Below are 23,409 nucleotides of genomic sequence, written 5' to 3' on the forward strand. Positions count from 1 at the left end.
CCCATGCCTTCTGTGCAGTGGCCACAGACCTTGGATCTGGAGGTAGCCTTGGGGGCTACTGCCTATTGCACCAGTGACACAATGGGGCAATTCTTGCTGGCAGGAAACTGAGTCGGTGGCTGCAGAAGCTAGGTTCCTTGAGTCTCAATTCTACCGCTTCCTGCCCACCTAGGGCTCTCAGAGGAGGTTCAAGATCCCTTCCTACTCTGCATAGTTTGATGCATCTTTGCACATGCCCTAGCCTTTTCAGGAATGCTGTTGGCCCTTCCTTCTACCCCGCTGCCCTTGACCAAGCAACCATTTATTCTTCAGGTCTCCACTGGAAATTCTAGGATGGCAGTCTCCTGGTGATGTTTGGTATCCAACCCAGCATGCCGGCAGAATGACAAGATTCACTGGTGAAGGAGTGATTGATATCCCTTCTTCAGGGAAACCTGTCCTGAACTCCTCCCATCCCCCAATTGGCCCAGGCCTCTGTAACTCCCTGTCCACTCATCATCTGTGTCCCTGCTGGACAGTGAGCTGCCCTGGAGCAGGGATTGTGGCTACGCTCCTAACACCTTCTAGAGCCCGGCACCGAGCAGGTGCTCAGGCAATCAGGAATGAGAAACAAACCTGGGCCGACACCTTCCCTGATGGAGGGACAGGTGCCCGAGGTGCTCTGCAAACCTTCCCAGTGTCCTGCGTAGGTGGCCCACAGCAGGGTGGGACAAGTGCGGGAATCCTGCCAGTGATGTGGAATTCTGCCTCCCATCACAGCTGTGGCTCTGGGAACCTCCCTCACCCGAATCCCGGTGGATGCCGATAGTGAGGAGCAAACACTGCCCTTGAGCACAGCCCCAGATGCGGTCGGAGCATCACTACAGGACTCCTGAGCACTGCCCTTGAGCACCAAGCCTCTGCTGGCTGTAGGGTATGCACCCCTCGCCCCCTCGGTGCAACAGAGCCTCACACCAGCCGGCACAGAAAACATTGCTTTATTAACTGCGTTTGCCAACACACGAGGAGTGCAAAGGGCTCCTTGAGACACTGGCCCTGGTGGGAGCCCGGGTCCAGAAAGCCCCATGAGTGAGCAGGACAGGATGGGAGTGGGAGCTACGCAGCAGCGGCAACACGGAATCATGCAGGGCACGCGGGCACTGGCCGCGGCGAGGCGGCCATACATTCTATTGCTCGTTAAGGGGAGCGAACGTGGACAATGTACAAAAAGGAGAAATAGGTCTTTGCGTTAATGAAAAATACATTTTTTCTCTACAAAGGAATCTTTTCTAATACAAGAAAATAAATATTGCAACATAAGCCAAAAATAATTTAAAATTGCTCTTTTCAATATATTTTCAATATTTCTCTTGTATATTAACAAATGGCACATCACTTTCTTTGAAACAAGGACAGAAGGTGTCGCCTCCTGTGACATTCATATCATCCCCCCACCCCGAGTCGTTTGCGGAGCACAGAGTGTTTTGTGTGTCTGAGGGACAAGGTGGCAGGAAGTGCCTTAAAGAACAACCAAAAGTCCCAGACTCCAGCCCTGGCTCTTTGGCCAATGTGGCCAGCTGGGCCAGGGGTGTGGGAAGTGGCCTCCCCAAGGGCCTTGTGACAGGCATCCGGACCATTCTGCAGAGCTCTGGGCGTGGGCAGAGGCTGGCCACATCTGGCCATGAGCAAGGAAATGCCAAGTTTGGCTGCTGCCAACGTCTGTTAGTAGCACACAGGTGATTCTCTAGAAATTGCCCCAGCCAGTCCCACAACGTGCCCATACATGACACACAAACACGCATGCACAAGGACACAGAAGATGTGCCCTGGCACAGACGCACACACCTATAGCCCGGCACCCACGTGTGGAAACCTCGGGGGCTTCTCGAAGGAAATCGAGACCCTCATATTACAAACGCTCACACACTGTCACAAAGTCAGAGAGCTCATTTAATAAAATAAAGCCTTCTACCTTTCTTCTCCTTAGTCACTTTAAAATACATTTATGATCCATAAAAATACTTTCCTTGCAACTTATCCTTTTCTCACTGTGAAAAGGGGGAAGGTGGAGCTGTGCAGCCTGGACTGGGAAAATGGGGAATGACAGAATGAGTAACAGAGCAGCTTCTCCCTCCCAGAAGAGGGCCAGTGAGTGGGGACAGATGTGGTCAAGCATGGGCTCTGCCTCGGCCTATGGCCTGCAAAAGGCCTCCTGCTTTCTTCCCTGCTTCCGAGCTCAACACCAGGGGTGGCAAAGCTGTCCACATGGTGAGCAGTAGACCAGAGAGAGAGTGAAGGGGCTGTGGCTAATGGAGGAAATGACAGTGGTGGGGACCAGCATCCTTGACCTCTGCGTAGTCTTGCTGGGTGCCCTAAAGGTGGACAGCTGCCCGGCAAGAATAGCTCTAGGGCCTGGCCTAGGAGTGAAGGCCCCCTACTTCCCTCACCAGCTGGCCGAACAGATAGATCCCTGTGCAGGACATGGCCCCAGGGAGAGTCCAGTCCAAAGTCAAAAGCCAACACAGAAGAAAATCAAGAGGCCAACCTGGGCAGAGGCCCCCCAAAGAGAGCTGGCTGCCCCCTGCCTGGCCTACCCAGACCAGACCCTGGCCAGCCACGCTACATTCTCTGCCCAGTTCTCTCCTGCCCCCCGGGAGCCCAGACTCTGCCTTGGAACCCATGAATGGGTGAGGGGGCAAGTGCTGAGTCTGCTGGGCCTGAGCCATTCCTGACACCCCACCCCCACCCCCGGCAGAGTTTGGTTGTTCTTTAAGCTCGTCCCCTGGCTTCCTGCGAGGTCAGACCGGGCAATCCAGTACAGACAAGATTGTGACCCAAAGCACGGGGAAGGAGGGCTGTTCAAAGGCAGTAAACAGAGAACAGGGATTGGAGCGCCGGTGCGGACACTGCACTGGCCGTGACTGCCAAGGAGGCAGGCCGACTCAACTCTACATGGTACCTTGTGCCACCCCAATGCCCAGAATCCTGGAAGCCTGTCCTGAATCCATTCCACCTGGACCAATTTGCCTGATCTTCTGAACGGAGTCCTATCTTTGCTTCCTATTTTGCTAAAATTCCCACATGAAACGGAGTGTCGATGACAATGCCGCTGTCGTACCTTGAAAGTTCCGGAGTCAGGGGTGGGTGGTCAAGCTGCTCCCCATCCCGCTGATTTGCAGGTTGTGTATCTGTGTCAGGGGAACCACATGGTAAAGACTTTTGCCACGCTGGTTTTGCGGTCAGGATTCTTCGCCCCCTCTGTGAGTCTGAGTTTGGGAAAGCTCACGTTGGACCCAGCCCCGGACCTGAAATCCAATGCTAGGTCCCGCTTCCCAATTTGAACAGTTGAGCAGCAGCAGAACAGCATCCGTTTCCAAGAGCTCAGGCTCGTCTCCTTGGGTGTGTGCAATGAACACATCTCTACACTTTGTTGCTAAAGAACTCCATTAAAAGAAAAAAAAAAAAGTCCAAGTGACAAGTTGTCAGGTCCAGGCTGTGCTGTGTTATGGTCAAAATATTCTTTGGCATCCATAGAATGATTCGACTGATTCACTGGACTTTTGCAAGGTTCTTGTTGGAGAAGTTCTAGCTTCACCAGTGGCGGAAGTGACCCAGGAGTAATTCATGAAAGAAAAAAAGCCATGTTTTCACTGAATTCCTTGTTTGTTTGTTCCCTGAGCTATCACCCTGGGGCCTCTCCACTGAAACTCTTCAGAGCAACTACCTGGGACCTAGAGGGTGGAACGGAAAAGGTGGCAGGCGGGTCGGTGGTGGGGAGGGAAGGCATAGCCAGGAGAGGGGGTCACGGCTCATAGGAATAGAGGAACCAGGAACATTCAGCAAGACTTGAACCCTATCCCAGGCCCCGGGATCCCACTGCTTGTTGGAAGGAGGAGTTTCCAAAAGGAAACTGAGGAAGAAGCTCGTCTCTTAGCTGGACTGGAAAATTTGAAAAGGCAAACGGTCTGGTCTGGTCAGGTCAGTTGTCTGGGAGTGACCAGACTTGGGCCGAGACTGGCCCCGAAGGAAGGAAGGAAGTTGGAGCCCCAGAGCAATTCTCTAAGTGGGGGAGGCTGAGCCCCACACCCCTGTCTGGGCACTGGCCCTCCCTTGCAGCCCTCCACCGGCACTGGCGGCTGGCTGTTTGGGAGTCCCCTGAGTAAATGGCACAGCTCAGGAAGAGTTCCAGGAACCCTTTCTCCGAGCCGCCGGGCTGGGCACTGGCAGGGGTGGAGCAGCAAGGGAGAGGAGGGTCGCGGGGTGGGCGGGCAGGCCTCAGATGATGTGGGTTGATCAGGAACAGCTGTGGTTCCTCTGGAACCAGCGGGCCCTCTGCGCCCCCTCAGTGCTTTCTTGTATAAGCTCGTTGTGCTTGTGACAGTGAGTAGACTCTGGCTGGGTATCACTTATTAGACTTCCTCGGGGATCAGTGGAGTGCAGCAGGACCCCCCAAATGGACCCCAGTAGGATTTGGGGGCAAGGCGGGGCAGGCCCTGGGCTGGCCCATCTGCCATGAAATAATGCCCAAACGACGGTCTGTGTCACCCAGTGGCAGCGGGCTGGAGTCCTAGGCTCTTCCCCACCTTGCCTATATCTAGCCAGGAGCCCGGCGAGGCTGTGCGGGCCAGGGCGGGGCGCTGCCAAGGCAGGGACAGTGCCCAGGACCTGCGATGGTCCTTGCGGCCAGAGCCGTGGAAGGAATCCTACTGTCCTAGGCCAGCACAGAGGAAAGACAACAGTGTGGAATTCAAAACTCTCTCTATATTAAAAATAAAACCACAACAGAGTGGCAGTCTCAAGGGTCTGAGACACTCAGCAGAGATAGGAAATGGCAGTTGTGACTGGGCTGAGGCCTCATGGGAGGACCAGGGCAGGGCCCAGGATGGGGTAGGGGTGACTTAGGAGGCCAGTACCCCCATGCGGACCACCTCCTCAGCCCCTGCTTCCCGGGGAGCCTGCTGCACCCCACTGTCCTCAGCTTCCACATCTGAGTCGCTCATCTCCCCATCAGAGAAGTAGCCATCAGTCTCAGTGTCAAAGTGTAGGCTGACCTTGGGCCTCTCGGCCACAGCAGAGGGCGGTCCTGTCGCAGCATCAGGCCTGGCACCTGGCGATCTCCGGGTTCCCTTGTTTTCACGGGGCAGCCGGAGCCGGCCCAAGGGCTTGGGGCTCACTGGAGGGCCAGGCACTTGGACATTCGAGTCAGCAGCCATTGGGACTGCCTCGTCCGGGGTCTCGGGGACCAGAGGGGGGCTCTCGGGGGCTGCTGGGATGGGACAGTCCCCAGCTGCAGGGCTAGATGGCAGGTGGGAAGGCGTTCGCCGTGTTGCTTTCCGGGCCACTGGCCCTTGCCCCCCCTTGCCGGAACCCGCATCCTGGCCCCAGGGCTTCTTGGGGGATTTGTCTGGAATCGTCCGTGAGCCAGGCCCATCCTGTGGTGGCTTCTTCTTGGCAGGCAGGCGGGTGCGGCCCCGGGCTTTCCTGGCAGGGTCCCCAGGGCGCAGTGATGGGTCCCGCATGAAGCTCAGCAGTGTCTCCTCATCTTGCAGCAGCTCCTCTGACAGCAGCCCTGGAGCGGGGTCTTCACGGTGCCCGTGGTTCAGTGACCACTCGCTCATGGCCATGTTCTCCGCCGTGATCTGTACTGACTGAGCCAGCCAGCTGTTGAAGAAGGTGCCATCGATGGGGAAAGAGGTGGACAGGCCTGGCCAAGGGGAAAGAGGAGGCAAGTGAGACGCTTGCAGGTGTGGGTTGTACCCTCTCTCAGGAAGCCCTCTCAGACCCTCCCCAGCAGGCCACCTGCCTCCCTCCCTCACTCTGTGCCAGACCACACTGAGCTGTCTGGATTTGCAGATCCCTCCCGCCAACACCACCGAAGAGGAGAGGCCACAGCATATACCCCTCTCCCCGAGATCAACCTACTCCCAGAACTGGCTTCATGATTTGTGGTGCAGAATGCAAAGGGAAAATGCGGGCTCCCTGTTCAAAAATTATTGAGATATTTCAAGGCGACAACAGCAGAACATTAAACCAAGCAAGAGCCCTTTGAGAATGCACAAATACACACCCGTGAAGCCAGCTCTGCCCACCACCCCCATCCCCAGGGAAGCAGGAGATGGAGGAATGAAGGGAAACGCCCTCAAGCCACCAGGGGGCGCTGGGTTTCATAAGAGCTCCTTCCAAAGCAGAGAAGCTGGATCAGTATGTCAGGCGTGAATAGAGTAGCCAAGTGCTTCTGGATCGAAATTCCCTCTTGCGGGTCTGGGGCGGCAGGTGGTCCTGGGCCTTCCTTTTGATACCCAAGTGGTCCCCTTCTTGAGACTGATGGAAAGACAAGATGACCTGAGGCCTCCCTGCTGGAGATGAGGTCTGGAAGATGCCACAGCCATCCCTAAAAAGTGTTCTGGGGAAGCATATGACACCCCGGGAGACAGAGCCCAGAGCCGGGGGACATTCAAGAGCTGTTCTGCTTAATGCAGCTGCAGTAAGGAGTCTGTGAGTGACGATGGGCTGGGCCAGTACCTGTGGCATCTCCTTTGGGTCTCTCTGGGTGGCTCCAGGAAGGCTCCCTGGTGCTGGAGGGAAGGCTCATTGGAGAAATTCCAGCAGAGTGGGACCAGGATGGAGAATTCTGGCAGACCCTCATCTCCCAGCATAGGGCTGCATTCTGGAAGGGCCTAGATGGCCTACCGGATCCCTTGAGGGCCTCCAGAAAAATCTGGCATCCAAGACTGGCAGGTGGAATGTGCGTGTGAGCTCCTGAGCCGCCGGCCTAGTCTCCAGGTCTACAAAAGGGGAATTTCTTGGGATGCCAGGCAGGACTCTTGAGACCCTACCTGGTTTCCCTTATGGCTAAAAGGTGTGAGCCCCTGAGTATGGAAGGGCCTGGTTAGCCCTTTGGCCTTCCTACTTGGTGCAACAGAGGTGCTGGGAGATCCTGCTGGCCTTAGGTTGGGGGCTACAAATGGAGTAATGGTGTAAGCCTGGCCATGTCTGCCAGGCCAGTGTGGCCACTCACTCACCCAGCTGCCCCAGGACTGAGTCAGGCCCCGCTTTCACTTTCTCTTTCTTCTCAGGGCTGCCCTTTGGGCCCTCGCGGCCTTTCTTTTTCGAGTCGCTCTTCTTGCCCTTTGCTCTCCTCCCAGACCCCTCTGTGCCAGGGAAAGAAAGAGCAGGAGGGAAGTGGTTACCCGGAGCAGCTCAGTCAAAACCGTCCTAGGAGTCCTCGCTCACCTGAGCCTCACTCACCTTCCAGGTCACCTTGCCCTGCTGATGGGCCCCGGGCTCAGAGCCATGGGCGCCTAGGGTAAGTGGGGCTCCAGTGAGTCAGGGACAGCTGGTGGGAAAGAGAGAGGTCACTGCCTACTCCTGCCCTTGAGCAGCTTGGGGAGGGCCCAAGGACCACAAAGAGGGTGGAGGACACCCTGGAGGACCTGGAATTCAAGCTGACCTACAGGCCTATAGATGTGGAGGGAGTCCTGGTCAGTGGGGGAAGAAGTTGAACAGCCAGGACAGGCAGGAAGGCCAAGTTGAGTAGCCAGGACAGGGCCTTCAAGGCCAGGCCGAGGAGCCAGGCAAGATGGGGTGGAGGAACTGAGGAGTTGAGAGACATGGGTTCTAGTCAGGCCCTTGAGCAAGTCTCCTCCCTGGTTTCCTGATCTGCTCTTGAGGTCACTCAATAGATGGCAGACTAGGGGTGCACATCTGGCCCTCATATCCTTTTGATACCTGACCACACAGGTCTAGGGAGCCCCTGAGAATACTGGAACAGGGGAGGACATCTGTAGGGAGAGGCCCAGTTGCCAGAAATCTCCTAGCTTTTTAGCCAGAGGCTGGCGCGGTTTCCAGATAAAGCTTCACAATGAGGTTGAGGGATATGCAGTCTTCCCAGCTCTGTTGCTAATTGCCGGCGCAACCTCTAGATGGGCCTCAAAAGCCTCATCTCTGAGGTGGGACCTGTGCCGGCGTAATTTGGAGACTTTGAAGCTTCCCTCGGGAAAGTCTGAGATCTTTGAGACCACAAGACTTTGCATTTCTGACCCCATCAACCCCCAAACCTCATTTGAGATATTGTCCTTTTGTCCCAGTGGCTGCTAGGCCAGCCTCCTTCCAGTTTCTCTAAAAAGGCAGGCTTTGGCTTCTAGGATTCCAAACCGTCCTGCCCTCCACCCGGTTCAGCTCACGGCATAAACGCCACTACTGTGGGAAGCCTTCTCCAGCCGTTTGGCCAGACAGGCCTCAACAATCTGCTGGTGGTAGCCATGTTCTGTCCCAGGGGCCGAATGTCAAAACCCCAGGGGCATCAGTCAGGTAGGGGCAAATCTGTCTCCCTCCAAATGGCCTGCTCTGAACAAAGGGCTGCCTGCTGCCGCCGCTCAGGTCTAGGAGCTGTAAAAGTGCCCAGACTCAACACAGGGACAGGACCCTGGCTCTTGACCAGGTTTTTGGAATTCTAGAATCCTGTACCTGAGGCTACTACATGCCCTGCCACTTTCTGTCGCCCTGATGGTAGGGCTCTCCGTCTGCAGCCAAATGCATGGCTGCAGTGAGATCCCAGGAAGCCTGATGTGTTTCCAGAATCACCACTGCTGTGAAGCCATCCCTGATACTCTGTCTCTGCACTGGCGCCAGCTGCAGCCCCTCGGGCACCACTCTCCTTTACCTTTCCAGATGAGAGGCTCCACAAGGACAGGGACTCTATCCATTCAGTCCATGGCAATGTGCCCCACGGTGCCCAGCACAGAGCCTGGCATACTGTCTACACTCAGTTCACGCTTGCTGCAAAAAATCAACAGATAAGAGGGAGCCTGGAAAGCTCGGGCTGCCAGGAAGCTGCCAGTCCTGGGGAAGCACAGTAAGGTCTGACCTCTGTGTGCACTCGACCCAGCCTGAACCAGGACTTGTATTTGGCAGGGTTAAGGTTTCTTAGGCCCGAGTGGGTCGTGATCCCAAAGGACACAGCAGGCAGCTTGGCTGGGGTGAGGACAGGGCGGTACCAGGGGCTTGCTCTGAGGGTGGCCCAGCAGCGGCAGCTCCTGGCTCAAAATCTCTCTCCATCTGGCTACATGTTTTCCAACATTAAAGAGCCCTTTTTTGAGTGAAGCATTGCCCTCCTTAAGATGCACACACTATGGGAAGGGCCCTGTGTCTGGCAGTATCCACACAACTAAGAGACAGCAGCAATGTTGAAGCTTCTTTGGCCTTGATTTCCAGATCTGTTGAGCGCATGTCACAGCAACAGTTGAAGAAAATAAAGAAAAAACCCTGCTGATACAGTGTCTAAATTCTATCAGATGAGGTCAGAGGGTAAGAACACACAGGTTCTCTTCCATCTCTGGAGCAGCTGCCTGATTCAGGATCCACACGGAGGCACACGGGTTCAGGGAAGCTCACTAGCTTCCGCCCGTCCTGCCCCAACACCAGCCTAGAGCCACTGTTGACATGCCGTCCACTCCAGAACCATGATGGCCCTGGAAGTACTTAGGTGTTCCCAGTGGACCAGAAAGCTCCCTGGCCCGAAGCCTACATTCCCAGCTCTGGCTCCTTGTCAGTCAACACACAAGAGGGCCCTGGGCAGTCCCATCTCAGTCTACTAGTTGGTTATGGACAGTCCATGTATGGGCCAGCAGCCCCGGGCTCCTTGTACATGCCCCTGTACATGTACAGGCCCTGAACACACACCCTCCCTGGGCTGTGGCCCCCTGATAGTGTGCACACTGAGCAGGGGCTGACAGATGGCATGGAAGGCACCCACCTCGACACAGGTCCTGTTCAATCAGTTTCATCTGCAGGTGGAATATCTGCTCCTGGAGTTTGCAGATGGCATGCTTCGTCCTTTCGCGCCTCGTCACCATGTAGCACAGATTTCTAACCTGAGGAGACAAGAGAGAGGTTTGCCACTTTACTCACGGGTGGTCACCCCTGACCTCCCTGCTCTGGGGGGCCACTGCTGCCTACTCTGCCCAGGACATCTGGGAATCAGTTCCCAAGCCCCGAGTGTGTCCTGAGCCACAGTTCTCTGGTCCAAAACACAGGCGGAGCGGAGCCTTGATCCTGTGGCCCCCACTGAGCCAGAGTCAGGAAGGGACGCAGGGAGATCATCTGGTGACACCCCCCACCTCCTCCTGGCCACCATTTCCTGGCCCAGTCTGCCAAGCTGCCCCTCAAGGCCTTTCCAGTGTGGCTGCCCTCTCCTATTTACACAGTGCCCCAAGGCTCACTGGGACCTGGCAAGGTCACCAGGTCCATCCCTCTGCCTCCTGTCCAAGGCCTCTTTTTCCAAGACATTCCTCAGCCATAAGCCCCATCACAAACCCAACTCCTGTCCTAGGACACAGAGCAGTGACACCTCCAGCAGAACAGCTTCTGACCCAGCAGGGTTCTGCTGTGGCCAAGCCATGTCCACTTGCTGCACTAGGACCCAAGCCAAGCTCACGCCTGCTCTGGCCAAGGCCCCTAGTCCACATGGATATGTCCTCAGGAGGGAGGGTAGGGGCCTCTCCAACTCCCTTCGGTCAGCTAGGAAGAGTGTTGAGTGCCTGGGAGACCAGTTTGCTTAGCTCATGGGACACAGACCCACTTCTGCAGCTGTTCTGAAAACACCTGAAGCCTGGGCCATGTTGTTCCCTGTCCACCTGGCACCCTTCTCCAGCATGCCATCCCCTCATTGCTGCTCTCAGAATGGAGCACACTTCTGGGGCCAAAACCAGGCCCCCTCCGTCAAGACATTTCCTTGTTCCAGCATCGTGTTCAGCTCAGGGTGGAGCCTCAAAGCAGGGACAGCTGGCCAGAAGCTGTGAGCTGGAATTCTGGGTTCCACCAGGATAGTCTCTCTGTCTGTGGCTGGGTTCTGCCTTCAAAGCCGAGTTCAGGCTTCATGTCCTTGAGCTGCCTAGGGGTGACCTGTGGGTTCAAGAGTCCTTGCTTTTGTCATGACCTGCATTTCTTCTGGCCTGGGGGACAGCTGTGATCACACCCCTCTGCAGACATGGGCATCCTCCCCTTCCTTCCTGAAGCTAGCAGTGGAAGAGATCCCAGAAATGCCAGGCTCTGCAGGAACTCCAAACAGCACTCCATACTGCTAAGTGCACCCAGTCTAGACCCTGGACACAGGCCATCCATGGCCCATACCTCCCTAAGGGGGCAGCCACCTGTCCCTGCCTAAGAGCCCTTGCTTCCTCTCAAACCCTGGACTTCCTCAGGACCTCCTCGTAGCCACATATCCCTGAACACCAGCTGTGGCTCTGGGAACTCAGGTGGCGTTGGGCCCTGGGTTCAGCGGTGCACAGTGCCATTGGGGAGATCCCTTTCTTCTGAGGGCTTCCTGCCTAGCAGGGCAGAGAGATATAGAGCAAGTATTAACAGGACAAGGCAACCCTGATCCAGACCTGGGGTGGTGAGAAGGCTTCTTGAACAAAGGGGAAGCCAGGCCAAGTGAGAGATGATCATGCACAAGGGCACACAAGGCCAGACAGGGGAGAGGCAGGGTGAGACCTTGTGGCTAGCGTGCCAGGCTTTACCCGACTGAGCCAGGCTGAGGGGATCTGAGGAGGGACTTTGCTGGGGCGGGGGGGGGGGGGTATAAGTGCTGAAACCCTGGAGTCACCCTTCAGGACCTAGCTCCTCCTCACCTGCCCCCAGAGCCAGTCCATCAGCACGCCCCATTAGTCCCTAGTGAACCTCATTCCTATTAGCTCCCTCCACTTCTGGTCACCATATCAACTCCACCAGGACAGGCAGGCATCCTGACCTTCAGCTATCTCAGACCGTCTTCTTGAAATGTAAAATCCCCCTCCCCTTAACACCCCCACTGGTTTTCCTACCAGGATGAACAGTGCCCCTTGCCAAATTTTACGTTCACGTGGAATCTCAGATATGATCAGCTAAGATGAGGTCATACCGGATATGAATGAACCCTAAACCTAGTGACTGGTATTCCTATAAAAGGCCACGTGAAGACCATGTGAAGAAGTATAGAAAGCATGCCACGTGACAACATAGGGAGAGATGGAATCAGGGGTCTACAATTCAAGAAATGCTAAGCATTGCTGGGAATCAAAAGCCAGGAGAGAGGCCTGGAACAGATCCTCCCTCAGAGTCTCTAGACAGAATCAACCTTGACAACACCCTGATCCTGGACTTGGGAGTCTTTAGAACTATAAGAAAACGCATTTTTGTTAAGGCTTCAAGTTTGTAATGCTCCGTTATAGAAGGCCTAGGAAATGAACACAGCTTCCTATGACACTTAAGAAAAAAAAAAAAAAAATCAGAACCAAGTCCAAAGCCTTGCCCAATCTGACCTCCCCCAGGCACCTCACAGCCCATGTCCCACAGCCCTCCAGTCTTGTCCTTTCTGTGTCCAACCCCTTTCTTCCTTGGGGCCTTTGTATATATTTGAGGCTCTTTCCAAGGCTAGACCTTGTCCTTCAGGTCCTGGCTCAAATGTCACCTCCAAAAGACCTTCCTTGTCCACTGCATCCAAGCAACCCAACATTATTCTCCCTGTATCCTAGTCCGTTTCCCTCCTGGCAGTCACACGGCCTAGTGTGCATGGGGACATTGGGGATGAAGAAAGGTAGACAGATTCATGGATACTTTGGAGGCCTGAAAACAAACCAGTCAACACGTTCAACCTAAAAGAGATCAGTCAAGGTATGGCTTTAAAAAAATTTACCAAATATGTCATTCTCAAACTTTACTCTAACACTAACTTCTAAAGATGACCTGAGGCTCAGAACTGCAGATGTCCCTCTCAAAGAAACCAACACTTAAGAACTTCCTATTAAAATACAGACTTTTTTGGGTCTTTTATCTTTTACAAAAGGGTTTCTTAAGGCAAACCCAAATGAATTACCAGCATCAAGATCCCTTGGGTAGCTGGTTAAAAACACGGATTCCCAAGGCACCTGTGTAGCTCAGTTGGTTAAGTGTCTGCCTTCAGCTCAGGCTGTGATCCCAGGGTCCTGAGACTGAGTCCCACATCAGGATCCCAGCTACACCAGGAGTCTGCTTCTCCCTCTGCCTCTGCCTGCAGCTTCCCCTGCTCGTGCTTTCTCTCTCTTTCTGTCAAGTGGATAAATAAAATATTAAAAGCAAAAACAAAAAAACCCCCACGGATTCCTAGTGGGGAGCCTGGGTGGCCTCAGTCATTTAAGTATCTGACTTGATCTCAGCTCAGGTGTTGGTCTTGGGGTTGTGAGTTCAAGCCCCGTGTTGGGTTCCACACTAGGTGTGCAGCATACTTATACAAACAAACAAACAAAAACCCACACAGATTCCCAGGCTTGGGAGAATAGCAAAGTCTCTGGGGGTTGGGTCCTCTAATACACATTTTATATAGCACTACCTAATCTGAAAATTACTACCCTCAGCCAAGCGCCTCCAAAGTGAGCTGCACAGGCTACTGAGTTAGTTCATCACAGTATAGGAAAAAGACATTAAAATATCTACTGGTGTGAGTGTGTGTGTGTGTGTGTGTGTGTGTGTGTGTGTGTGTGTGTTTTTAAGATTTTATTTTTAAGTGACCTCCATACCCAGCGTGGGGCTGGAACTCCCAACCCTGAGTCGCACACTCTACCGATGGAGCCAGCCAAGAGTCCCTACCAGAGTATTTCTGATCCTGTGAGAAATTCTGATTATGTCTGCTTCTTAATATACAGTGGTAGATATGAACGAGACATGTAAAAGTATAATATATTGTAGGTAAATGCTGAGTTTTTCTCTTGATAAGGTACACTACACAATCAGTGATACCTGGAGGCTCTCGCTGTAGAAGACAGGAATGCTTCTTCCTGTGAGAATCTCAACAATGCCTACACACTGGTCAGGATGGGACTCCCTGCTGCCCCCTCACCCTGGAATCACCAACTAATTCTCTAATTTCTCTCAAGACTGTTGGTTAAGGGGCGCCTGGGTGGCTCAGTGGGTTAAAGCCTCTGCCTTCGGCTCAGGTCATGATCCCAGGGTTCTGGAATCGAGCCCCACATCGGGCTCTCTGCTTGGCAGGGAGCCTGCTTCTCCCTCTCTCTGCCTGCCTCTCTGCCTACTTGTGATCTCTGTCTGTCAAATAAATAAATAAAATCTTAAAAAAAAAAAAAGACTGTTGGTTAAAAACAAACAAACAAACAAACAAACAAACAAAAAAACCCGTTTGTTGGTTCCATACTTAATTTTACCGAATGGAGCATTCCTCTTCTGTGAGGGCTTTTGGGGACCAAATATTGATACCGTAGAAGCTCATCCGACCTATCAAGTTCCTTACACTGTCATTACTGGTTTTTTTTTTTTTTATTATAAACATAAAAAGTTCTCTTAGAAAAAAGTGGGAGTGAGGGGTGCTTAGGTGGCTCAATCTGGTTAAGTGTCTGATGTTAGATCAGGTTATCATCTCAGGGTCCTGGGATTGAGCCCCACATGGAGCTCCTTGATCAGCAGGGAGCCTGCTTCTTCCTTTCCCTCTCCCCATCCCCAGCTATTCTCCAACCCCCAAATAAATAAATAAAATCTTTAAAAAAAATCAGAGGGGCGCCTGGGTGGCTCAGTGGGTTAAAGCCTCTGCCTTTGGCTCAGGTCATGATCTCAGGGTCCTGGGATCGAGCCCTGCATTGGGCTCTCTGCTCAGCTGGGAGCCTCCTTCCCCCCCCACTCCACCTGCCTCTCTGCCTACTTGTGGTCTCTGTCAAATAAATAAAATCTTAAAAAAAAAATCAGAATGAAAAAAAATCAACCAAGTAGCAAAGTCCCCCCAAACTAGGGACTGGTCATAAAAACAGCCTTTCTATTTTGATGAAATTGTTGCAGTTATCAGCAAATTTTACAGAATGAACCTGAGTACGGGTGAGGAGAGGGGAGGGGCAGGGAAGGCTCCTGGCCAGTTATATTGAGCTAGACTAGACTAGTGCTGAGGCATCTGTGGAGACTAGGGAGGTTGTGGGGGGAGCAGGCTTGGACCTGGGTGTGCTGGGCATGAGATGCTGGAGCCCAGAAGGGAGGTGTGGGCTGGACCAGCCTCCTGAGGGGGAGCAGAGCCATGGAGCAGAGCACTGAGAAGTCCCCCTGGGTGTGGTGAACTGATGATCCCTGGGGCCAAGGAGTATTCACAGGAAGCAGGAGAATAAGGGTATTAAGGGAAGATGTGGTCAGAGTATCCAAAAGAAACATATTTTAAGACCAAAGGTATGTCTGACAGTGGCTACCATGGCTAAGAATGCTGGAGGATGAGGATGGTGTAGAGGCCACGAGAAGATGGAAGGTGGAAGCTATTGGTAGCCTTGGTGGATAGTTATGGAATATGGTGGTGGCAGGAGCCTGGCCAGAGTGGGAAGCAAGGAAAGGAATTAAGAGCAGTGAGGGAAGACAGGAAAGGGAGGATGAGGATGGGGGTCCCAGGACTAGAGGGACAATGGGGAGGGAGGATGTGTTTTCAGAGATGAGAGAAGGTGAAACAGACTCAAATCCTGGAGACTGAGTGGGCCTAAAGAAAAGGACGACTCCTGTGCTGCAGGATGCGCACTGTGGGAAGGGGGGATAAGGAGAAAGGGAAGAGAACCGACAGAGGGCTCCACGGGCCAGAAGTTGGAGGGCTGCTTCTTGTCTGAGGCACAGGAAGTGAGGTTGAGGGCTGAGAAGGGGGAGGCCGGAGTAAGATGAAATAGGGGTGCAGATGAGGAGTGTTTGGGCTGGGGAGCCCAGAACATCACAGAACAAGGCTGGCTGACACGAACCTCGGTGAGGCTTACCTGCTGCTCAGCACAATGGGATTGCTAATAGGTGGGCCTCTGCCAGGTATGTGGCCTTCACACAGTGGCAAGGGCATGAGCAGCAAGCCAAATGGGGTGGGGCTAAAGAAAACGGGGGACAGCCAAGGGGGTGCTGCAGAACGGAGCAGGGAGACAGGAGGCTGTGGGCAAGTAGGGGGATTGGAGGTTGCAGGGTTACTGATGGGGCAGCGGGGTGAGGGGGTGACCAGGTTTCAGTGGAGTGAGGACATGAGTGGGTTGGCAATGTGCTAGAGATGGGCGATAGAGGGGTTGAGGGGCTATAGTTCTGGGGCACAAGGCAGGCTTTGGTGGGAGGCCAACGAGAACAAGTGCGGGTACTGAGGACAGAGGAGATGGGGTATGACTGACCTGACAAGGAAGTGGGTGGGTGGCGAGTGTGGGAGAGTATCAGAAGTGTGGCCTTGGGGAGATCCCACAGGTCTTTCCTCAGGGAGGGGGGCATGTGTCTGAGAGCTCTCCCCTCTTTCCCAAGCCAGGTCATGTTCTTAAGCAAACTCCAGGTAACCAGACCCAGAGCCACAGGCATGGAGCCCCATGCAGCCCAAGCCGCTGGCATGGTTGCTAGGGGACACCAGGCGGCGTTGACAGGCTGCTCATCAGCGCTGCGATTTTTTTGTCAGCTGTGAATAACTCTGGGAGCCCACAGCGGCCGTGCCTTCCTGAGCAGCCCGCTGGGGCCACGGCCTGCGGCTGAGATTTTAGTAACACACATCTTCCAAGCCAACCATAAAATGGGACTTCAGGCTAGTGGCGGCCCTGGCTTCTGCTTCTCTCAGCAAAACCCCTGCCTGGCCTTGGGGGACACGGCGATCAGGGAGTATGCTCTGTGATTCCTCCCCAGGTCCTTGCACCGGGCCTGTGTGCTCAGTCCTCCACGGGGCTCCTCTCCAAGCAGCCCACTCTTCTAAGAGCCAGACAGCAACTATAACCATGGTGGACAGCAGAGGTCACTGTGCTCCCACCTTCGCTGTGACACCAAGGTCAGTTGGCTCCTTATTCCCATTTTACAGAAAGGAAACTGAAACTCAGAAGACACACAGCTGGGAAATGCCGGAACTGGATGCAAAACCAGGCTGCCCAAGGCTTCCATCTCCACCCCAACCCTGGTCCCTGATGCATCTGGCCCCCAAGCTGGCCTGGTGCCCAGTCAGAGGCTGGCTCCTTTCGGCCGTTGGCAATGGGCCATGGCCAGGCCACCAACAGTCATGGGTCTCCACAAAAAGCGTCCCCCCGTGGCAGAGCTCTCAGCCCTGCTCACTCACACAAGCCACCAATGCATGGCTGTGAAAGGCCCCAAGGCTAGACCCGGAGGGGTCAGTCTGGCAGTCTCTCCTTGGCCGGCCAAGGCTGTGCACTCCCTCACTTTGTTCTCAGCTGGTGCCCGCCAGTTCAGCTCGGGGGCTGCTGGACAAGCATTTTGATGGGGGCCCTCCCAAGCCCTGAAAAGTCAGCCCTGCTCCCTCTTCCTGAAGGAAGAGTAAGCAGATTCACACCTGACTTTGGAGGGCTCTGTCCCTTTCCCAAAGGTGTCTGCATGGCAGCTCTGGTTGCCTGGGAACCTTCTGGCATCCTAGCCCTTGACCTTGGCTCCTGGCCACAGCTATACCAGCTGACAGGTCCAGAGGTTGGGGGGATTGATAAAAGGATGCTTTTGGGGGCGCCTGGGTGGCTCAGTGGGTTAAAGCCTTTGCTTTCGGCTCAGGTCATGATCCCAGGGTCCTGGGATCGAGCCCCACATCGGGCTCTCTGCTCAGCAGGGAGCCTGCTTCCTCCTTTCTCTCTCTCTGCCTGCCTCTCTGCCTACTTGTGATCTCTGTCAAATAAATAAATAAAATCTTAAAAAAAAAAAAAAAAAAAAGGATCGGGACGCCTGGGTGGCTCAGTTGGTTGGACGACTGCCTCCGGCTCAGGTCATGATCTCGGAGTCCTGGGATCGAGTCCCGCATCGGGCTCCCAGCTCCATGGGGAGTCTGCTTCTCCCTCTGACCTTCTCCTCGCTCATGCTCTCTCTCACTGTCTCTCTCTTGAATAAATAAATAAAATCTTTAAAAAAAAAAAAAAAGGATGCTTTTGCTCAGGAAGTGTAGAGAACAGGAGGTTAAGGCAACAGCTCTCCTTACAACAAACCTCCCACCCCTCCCCCCCATTCAGGTCCAAATTCAAGTCATACCCTAGAAAACACACTTTCCTCAAAGGCTCCCTGTCATTCATCTTCCAGACCCTTCCAGACCCCTAGCTTTCTCATCTGCTCATTAGGGCCAGCAGGAATTACTTTGTCTCTTTTTCCAGGATGATGATTAAATAAGTCACCTGCCTCCTGGCTTCTCCTACACTGCCCAGCTGGAGCCAGACTGTGGGCTGACCAGCACAGACCCTAGGGAGGTCAGACCTGAGGGGTCATCTGGGAAACAGCAGGAGTAAAAGCAAGGTGTGAGCGCTGGAGCCCTGGAGGGTGCGGACTCAGGGGTGGCCCGAGGACAACTCTGGAGGCAGCTCTGGTCTCTGAAAGTACTCCATGTCCTCATATACTTGATGCCACTGCCACATGAGGCAGGACACTGGGCTGCTCAGGAAGTGGCGGCTACAACGTAGATGGCCTTGCCCTCTGGCCTGGCTGGAGCCAGGGACATCAGTTGTCCCCACTCTCCACCTGCCTCTTCTGCCAGGCCAGCTACCAGGCAGTAAACCCCCTCCCAGGCCAGCGGGTCGTTTCCCCTTGACTGGCGCTCCGGGGAGAGGATGAGGCTGATGGAGATAGGGCAAACCGGGCCCAGTTTCAGCATCTCCATCTCACGTTTTCCCCAATATAGCAGAACACCTGCCAAGTTGTTCTACCCATTTTATAGACTTGCCAACAGAGATGGACCTAAGATAAGCAGCTGCCTCAGGTCACACAAAGCCCCCTGAACGTGTCCACACAGGGCTGTCTCCTAACAAGACCTGGGGCAAGGATAGGCATGTGTCTCTGTGCCACACATGGAAGACACTGTGACATGATCTCACGTGCTCTGGAACCCTCGGACTGAATGTCCCAAAGACGAGGGGCTGGAACAGCACCAGGATGGTTCAGAGACCATCCTGTTTCATCCTTGGGTTGCCTCCAACCTGGTGGTAGCACTGGAGGTAACACAGTGGGAAAGAAGAGTCGAGTTCGAGGACTTCCCCAAAGAAGGTGGAAACTCCTCACCTCTTTTCTGGGGGAGTAGAAGGGAATTGAAGCTTTGGGGGGCCTCCACTGCTCCAGGAAAGCAACTCTCACTACCCTTCAACCACCACAGCTCACCCAGAAGCCATGTGTCTCCTCATGTGACTCAGCTCCCAGGACTACCACCTTGCACCATGCCCAGACGCCCTGTCTCCCAGGACACAGCTGGGGGGTTTGGGCCACCCATCTGCTGCAGGCCCCACAATTCCTTCACCAGGGTGAGCGTTTGGAAGTTGCAGCCAGAGAGGGACAGTCCCTGCTTAAAATATTCCACAGTTTCCACACACATCATGGCCCATCCACTGAGCTCCCTTCTTCTCTCCACACAGGCCACTATGTCTCGGCCCACCTGCATGGCCCTGCACCCCACATTAACACCTGTCTTCCCTGCCCTGGCCCAGCACGTGTTTGTCGGGTTGATCCAAACTGCTATGACTCCCAGTTCCTCCCTGGCCTCGGATCCCAAGCAGAAGCTCATGTGCTGGGAATAGGCATGGCTCACAGAGGCCACAAATGGGGACAGAGGCCAGCAGAAGCTGGAAGCCTGGGCTATGGTCCAGCTCTGATGCCCTCTAGCTGCAGGACCCTGGCAGGGCCCCCAACCCTTCACCTATAAAAAGGTAGGGACAAGAGGGGCTCAGAGACCCAAGGGCCAGATGCTCCCCTCTTCTGCCACGCAGCAGACAGCCCCGCCCTGTTACAGAACCAGAGGCCCTCAGTCCCTCGGCCAGAGCGCACCGTTTGAGTCCTGGAGAGCCGTGGCTGCTGCAAGGCAGAGTGCACGGGGTGGAAAGGCTCCCAGGACATCCCCTGGGTAGGCAGGCTGGCCAGGGGGCCAGAGCCGGGGCCACTCACCCTCTCCAAGTCCTGCCGCAGGTGTGTGAAGAGCTTGAGGCGGCGGTAGAGGACATCCTGCTCCTGCTGGGCCAGGTTGTCCACCTCGTCGGTCTTGGGGGTCAGTAGCGGCTGGTTGGCGTTGGCTTTCCTCTTTAGCTTCCAGTACTGGTAGATGAAGTCCACCAGCGCCTCAGCCAGCTCCAGCCGCTCAGCCACCTCGGCCGGCTCCACCAGCTCGTAGAAGTCTTCCTCCAGTTGCTGCAGCCGCTGTTTGCGCACGGTCACCTTCTCCAGGTCCTCGCCAGCCGGGCTGGGCTCCGCGGGGTCGGAAGTGGGCTCCCCCCTGGGGCCCCCGTCACTGTGCTCCTGGCAGAACGACTTGAATTTGACCTCGTCGTTGTCTGCTAAGATAGTCCGCATTTCCAGGCCATGGTCAAAGGCGCATGTGACGTGGAACGCTGTGACGCAGGAAGGCATGGAACACTGGAGGGAGAGGAGGGGAAGTGTCAGGCACAAGGGGAGCCCTGAGAGGAGGGAAGAGGTTCCTGAGAATCCAGGCTCCTGGTGAGATCCGACCTAAAGTGGCACGGACGCCCAACATCCTGTGGATATGGAAGGAGCTCTGGTAAATGGGAAGGGGGAGTTCTAGGGGAGCCTGAAATGGGGTTCAGCACCATACATATTCTAGGGAAATGAACAGTCAGGTGATTTGACAACCCTTGAGGATAAGCTGCATGACTGTGTGGGTAAAACGACTTTGGAACAAGAGGAATTAGAATAAAGAGGCTGGTGATGGTCGGTCATGGCCTCCCTTCCACAGCATGAACTAAAATGGGGAGTTGTGCGTTTCCTTTGTCCTCTGGGAAGAGGGGCTGGAAGTGGCCCCCTTCCTTCTCTTGCCCAGACAGCTGGGGCCAACTCAGGGTCTGCTACTCTCCCTAGCCTTGGAAGATGGCTGTGGGCCGCTCATAAACGTTTTAGCAATACCCACCCAACTATTAATGAACCTTTATGTTGCATGCACAAGTCATTTTGAAAGTCTTAAAAATGGGTGGAAGTACATCCAGTGTCTGCAATGACAACTGTTGCTAGGAAAATGAGGACAAAAAATGAACCCCCATTTTCCAACCCCAAAACCAGCAGCATCACATCATCTGGGAACTTGCTAGAAAAGCAAATTCTCAGCCCATTCCAGATCTACTGAATCAGGACCCCGGGGGATAGGCCCAGCAATTCTGTCTTAACAAGCCCCCCAGATAATACTGCTGCATGCCAGAATTTGGGACCCCCTGCTATGGACAGACTGCCATAGCCTGGCCCTGCATGGGGAGAGCCTGTTAGCTCAGCTGGAGGAGGAGTGTTTCCTGCCCCTCCCACGTGTTACGTTTGATGTCAGAAGTCCCTGGACAGCCACGGGGTGAAGGACCTCGTACCTGGATGCAGGTGCCCGTGCACTCCTTGCAAAGGTTGCAGGACAGAGCCCAGCGGCTGGCGGGGATATGCGAGATCTTGGTGATGGGCTCCATCTTCTCTGGGCACCCAATGCTGACCTGGGCAGGAGACAGGGAGCTGCATCAGGCCTCTCCTCCCCAGCTTGCCTCTAGTGATCCCCCAGAAGGGAGCTATCTGCCAAAACCAGGCAGTGGGCACACAGGGCAGTGCGACAGCCCGAATCCCAAGCTGACCAGGAAGTAAGTAAACTAGTGTTTGCTCACCTGTGACTAGTCTTAAGTTGTTTGTGACTATGTACGAGAGTGCACATCAGTCCGTGTAGCTGAGTGTGTGTACGTGCCCGTGGCGGTGTGGGCCTTGAGGCAGGGAGGCTGCAGAATGTGTGTGTGTGTGTGTGTGTGTGTGTATGTGTGTGTGCGTGCGCACGCATGTGCGTGCATGCAGACGCACACACAGGTGAGTATATGCAGCATCCCCCTGGCTTCTGTATGTCACCCCTTCCGTACTAGCACCTTTGGAGTTCTTATTAGAACATGTGTTTATTTAGTTTACATTTCTGGGTAGCAACTAAGGCCTCAAGGCAGCATCTCTTCTCCTCCAGGGCTTGCCTGGGCACTGGGGATGTGCCTTTGTTTAGTCCTGCCTGTCCCTCCTACGGGGACAAGCCAACAACCATTATTTAACTCTCCTGGGCACAGCCCACCCCTCAGCCCCAGGGAATCCATCTGCCTCCCCACTGTCCATGCCTAAGACGGCAGAAAGGCTCCTGTCCAGAGATCCTGAACCACAGGGCCCCCATGGTGAGGAAGAGCTCTTGCTAGTTCTGTCTCTGTAGTGCCCAGCCCAGGGCCCACTCAGAGGTAGTCCCAGCTCTGAAGAGCTGCTCTGGGAGCAAGATACCACTGTCAACACAACCACAATCACCACACAAGCCGACAGTGGGGGTCCCTGTGAGAGCCTTCAGACTGAAGCCCAAGAAGGGGCTGAAAGGGCCACCTGGATTGCTTACAGGCACAGGCAGCAACGGAGGGGCCATATTCCGAGTTGGGGCACACAGCAGGGCTGGGGCAGAAACTCTGGTGAATGTCAGCATTTCCTATTTCAAATAAAACAAGATGACCTTCCAGGGGCTCAGTGCTCTGGTGACTCACTAAGTCACAGTGGGCCTGGCCTGTCACCCATGGTCCCCCACCACATAGACTCAGACCCAGGCCAACTCCTCCATCCGAGCCACAGCCGTGGTAGCAGGCCCACCATCCACTTCTAATTAGCTCTCTGCCAGACTGCCTGATCTCCTTTTAGGTCAGCTGGCTTATTTTTGTTTTAAGCAAGGAGCCTGATGTTGGCTGGAACCACTGCCTGGATTTCGAGGGATCCACAACACACTTTCCCCTCTGCTCTGCTGCCTGACTTCTGCTCGGCTCTCAGACCCACCCCCTGGGTCCCCCAGGCCCACAATCCCACCTACCCATGGAAACCACCACCTGAGCTCTACCCAAGTCCAAAGGCAAAGCTCTCTACGGGTTACTGCCCCAGTTCCTCTCAGGTGCCACATGAGACACCCCTTTTTACAGAAGACTGCTTCTTTCTCAGTGCTCTGCTCCCTGAGTTCTATGCTCCACTTCCCCAGGGCCGCCCCCTGCCCCGATCTGCCCACCTCAGGAATCCACAGCGCGCAGCTGACGTGCACCCACTTGGTCCCGCTTCTGGTGGGCTTCAAGGCTCCTCCTCGCTTGGGGCAGAGCAGGCACTTTGGCTGGACACCCAGGGCACATGTCCGGCACAGCCAGCTGCCCGTGGGCACCTTGAGGATCCCGTAGCATGCCTGGGGAGAGAGCAGGGTGGTCACCATCTACATCTGGTGGGGAGTCAGCTGCAAACAGCCCCCGGCCAGCCCATGTGAGGAGCTACAGAACCCCACTGCTAGCAGGCTCTGGCAAGGAGGCCTCTGGACGGATTCTAAGGCCAAGACTCCAGTCCTCTGCAGAAGGGCTCAGCTCTGACCTCTGTTGGGAGGAAAGTCATCTTGGTCAGAGGTTCCTAGTAAGTGTTGGACTTCAGAAGTGTCCATGAGCTCCTAGAAGTTGGACACAAATTTGGGTTTGTATGCTGCCTGAGGACAAGGCCTTGAGCATTCTTCTTTGTTCAGAGATTTGT

General features: G+C 54.6%; 1 protein-coding gene across 13 annotated transcripts in view; it reads right to left on the reverse strand.

Moving 5' to 3' along the window:
• Positions 1-960: 960 nt before the first annotated feature.
• LOC111141195 (jade family PHD finger 2) overlaps positions 961-23,409 on the reverse strand; it is a 51,810-nt gene continuing 29,361 nt past the window's right edge. For 11 of the 13 annotated variants that reach the window (XM_022493595.1, XM_022493593.1, XM_022493588.1 and 8 more), the window contains 6 exons: positions 22,910-23,077; positions 21,234-21,350; positions 19,819-20,283; positions 9,734-9,851; positions 7,002-7,130; positions 961-5,683 (listed from right to left, as the gene is read on the reverse strand). In XM_022493595.1, the coding sequence (XP_022349303.1) occupies positions 4,878-5,683; positions 7,002-7,130; positions 9,734-9,851; positions 19,819-20,283; positions 21,234-21,350; positions 22,910-23,077 (1,803 nt within the window). In that variant the 3' untranslated portion in view covers positions 961-4,877. The remainder of the gene's footprint in view (positions 5,684-7,001; positions 7,131-9,733; positions 9,852-19,818; positions 20,284-21,233; positions 21,351-22,909; positions 23,078-23,409) is intronic. The other 2 variants (XM_022493599.1, XM_022493600.1) reach the window with 1 other exon arrangement.

Source organism: Enhydra lutris, unplaced genomic scaffold, assembly GCF_002288905.1.
Source record: "Enhydra lutris kenyoni isolate GAN:26980312 unplaced genomic scaffold, ASM228890v2 scaffoldscaffold5, whole genome shotgun sequence".
In the NCBI taxonomy this organism is placed as follows: Eukaryota; Metazoa; Chordata; class Mammalia; order Carnivora; family Mustelidae; genus Enhydra; species Enhydra lutris.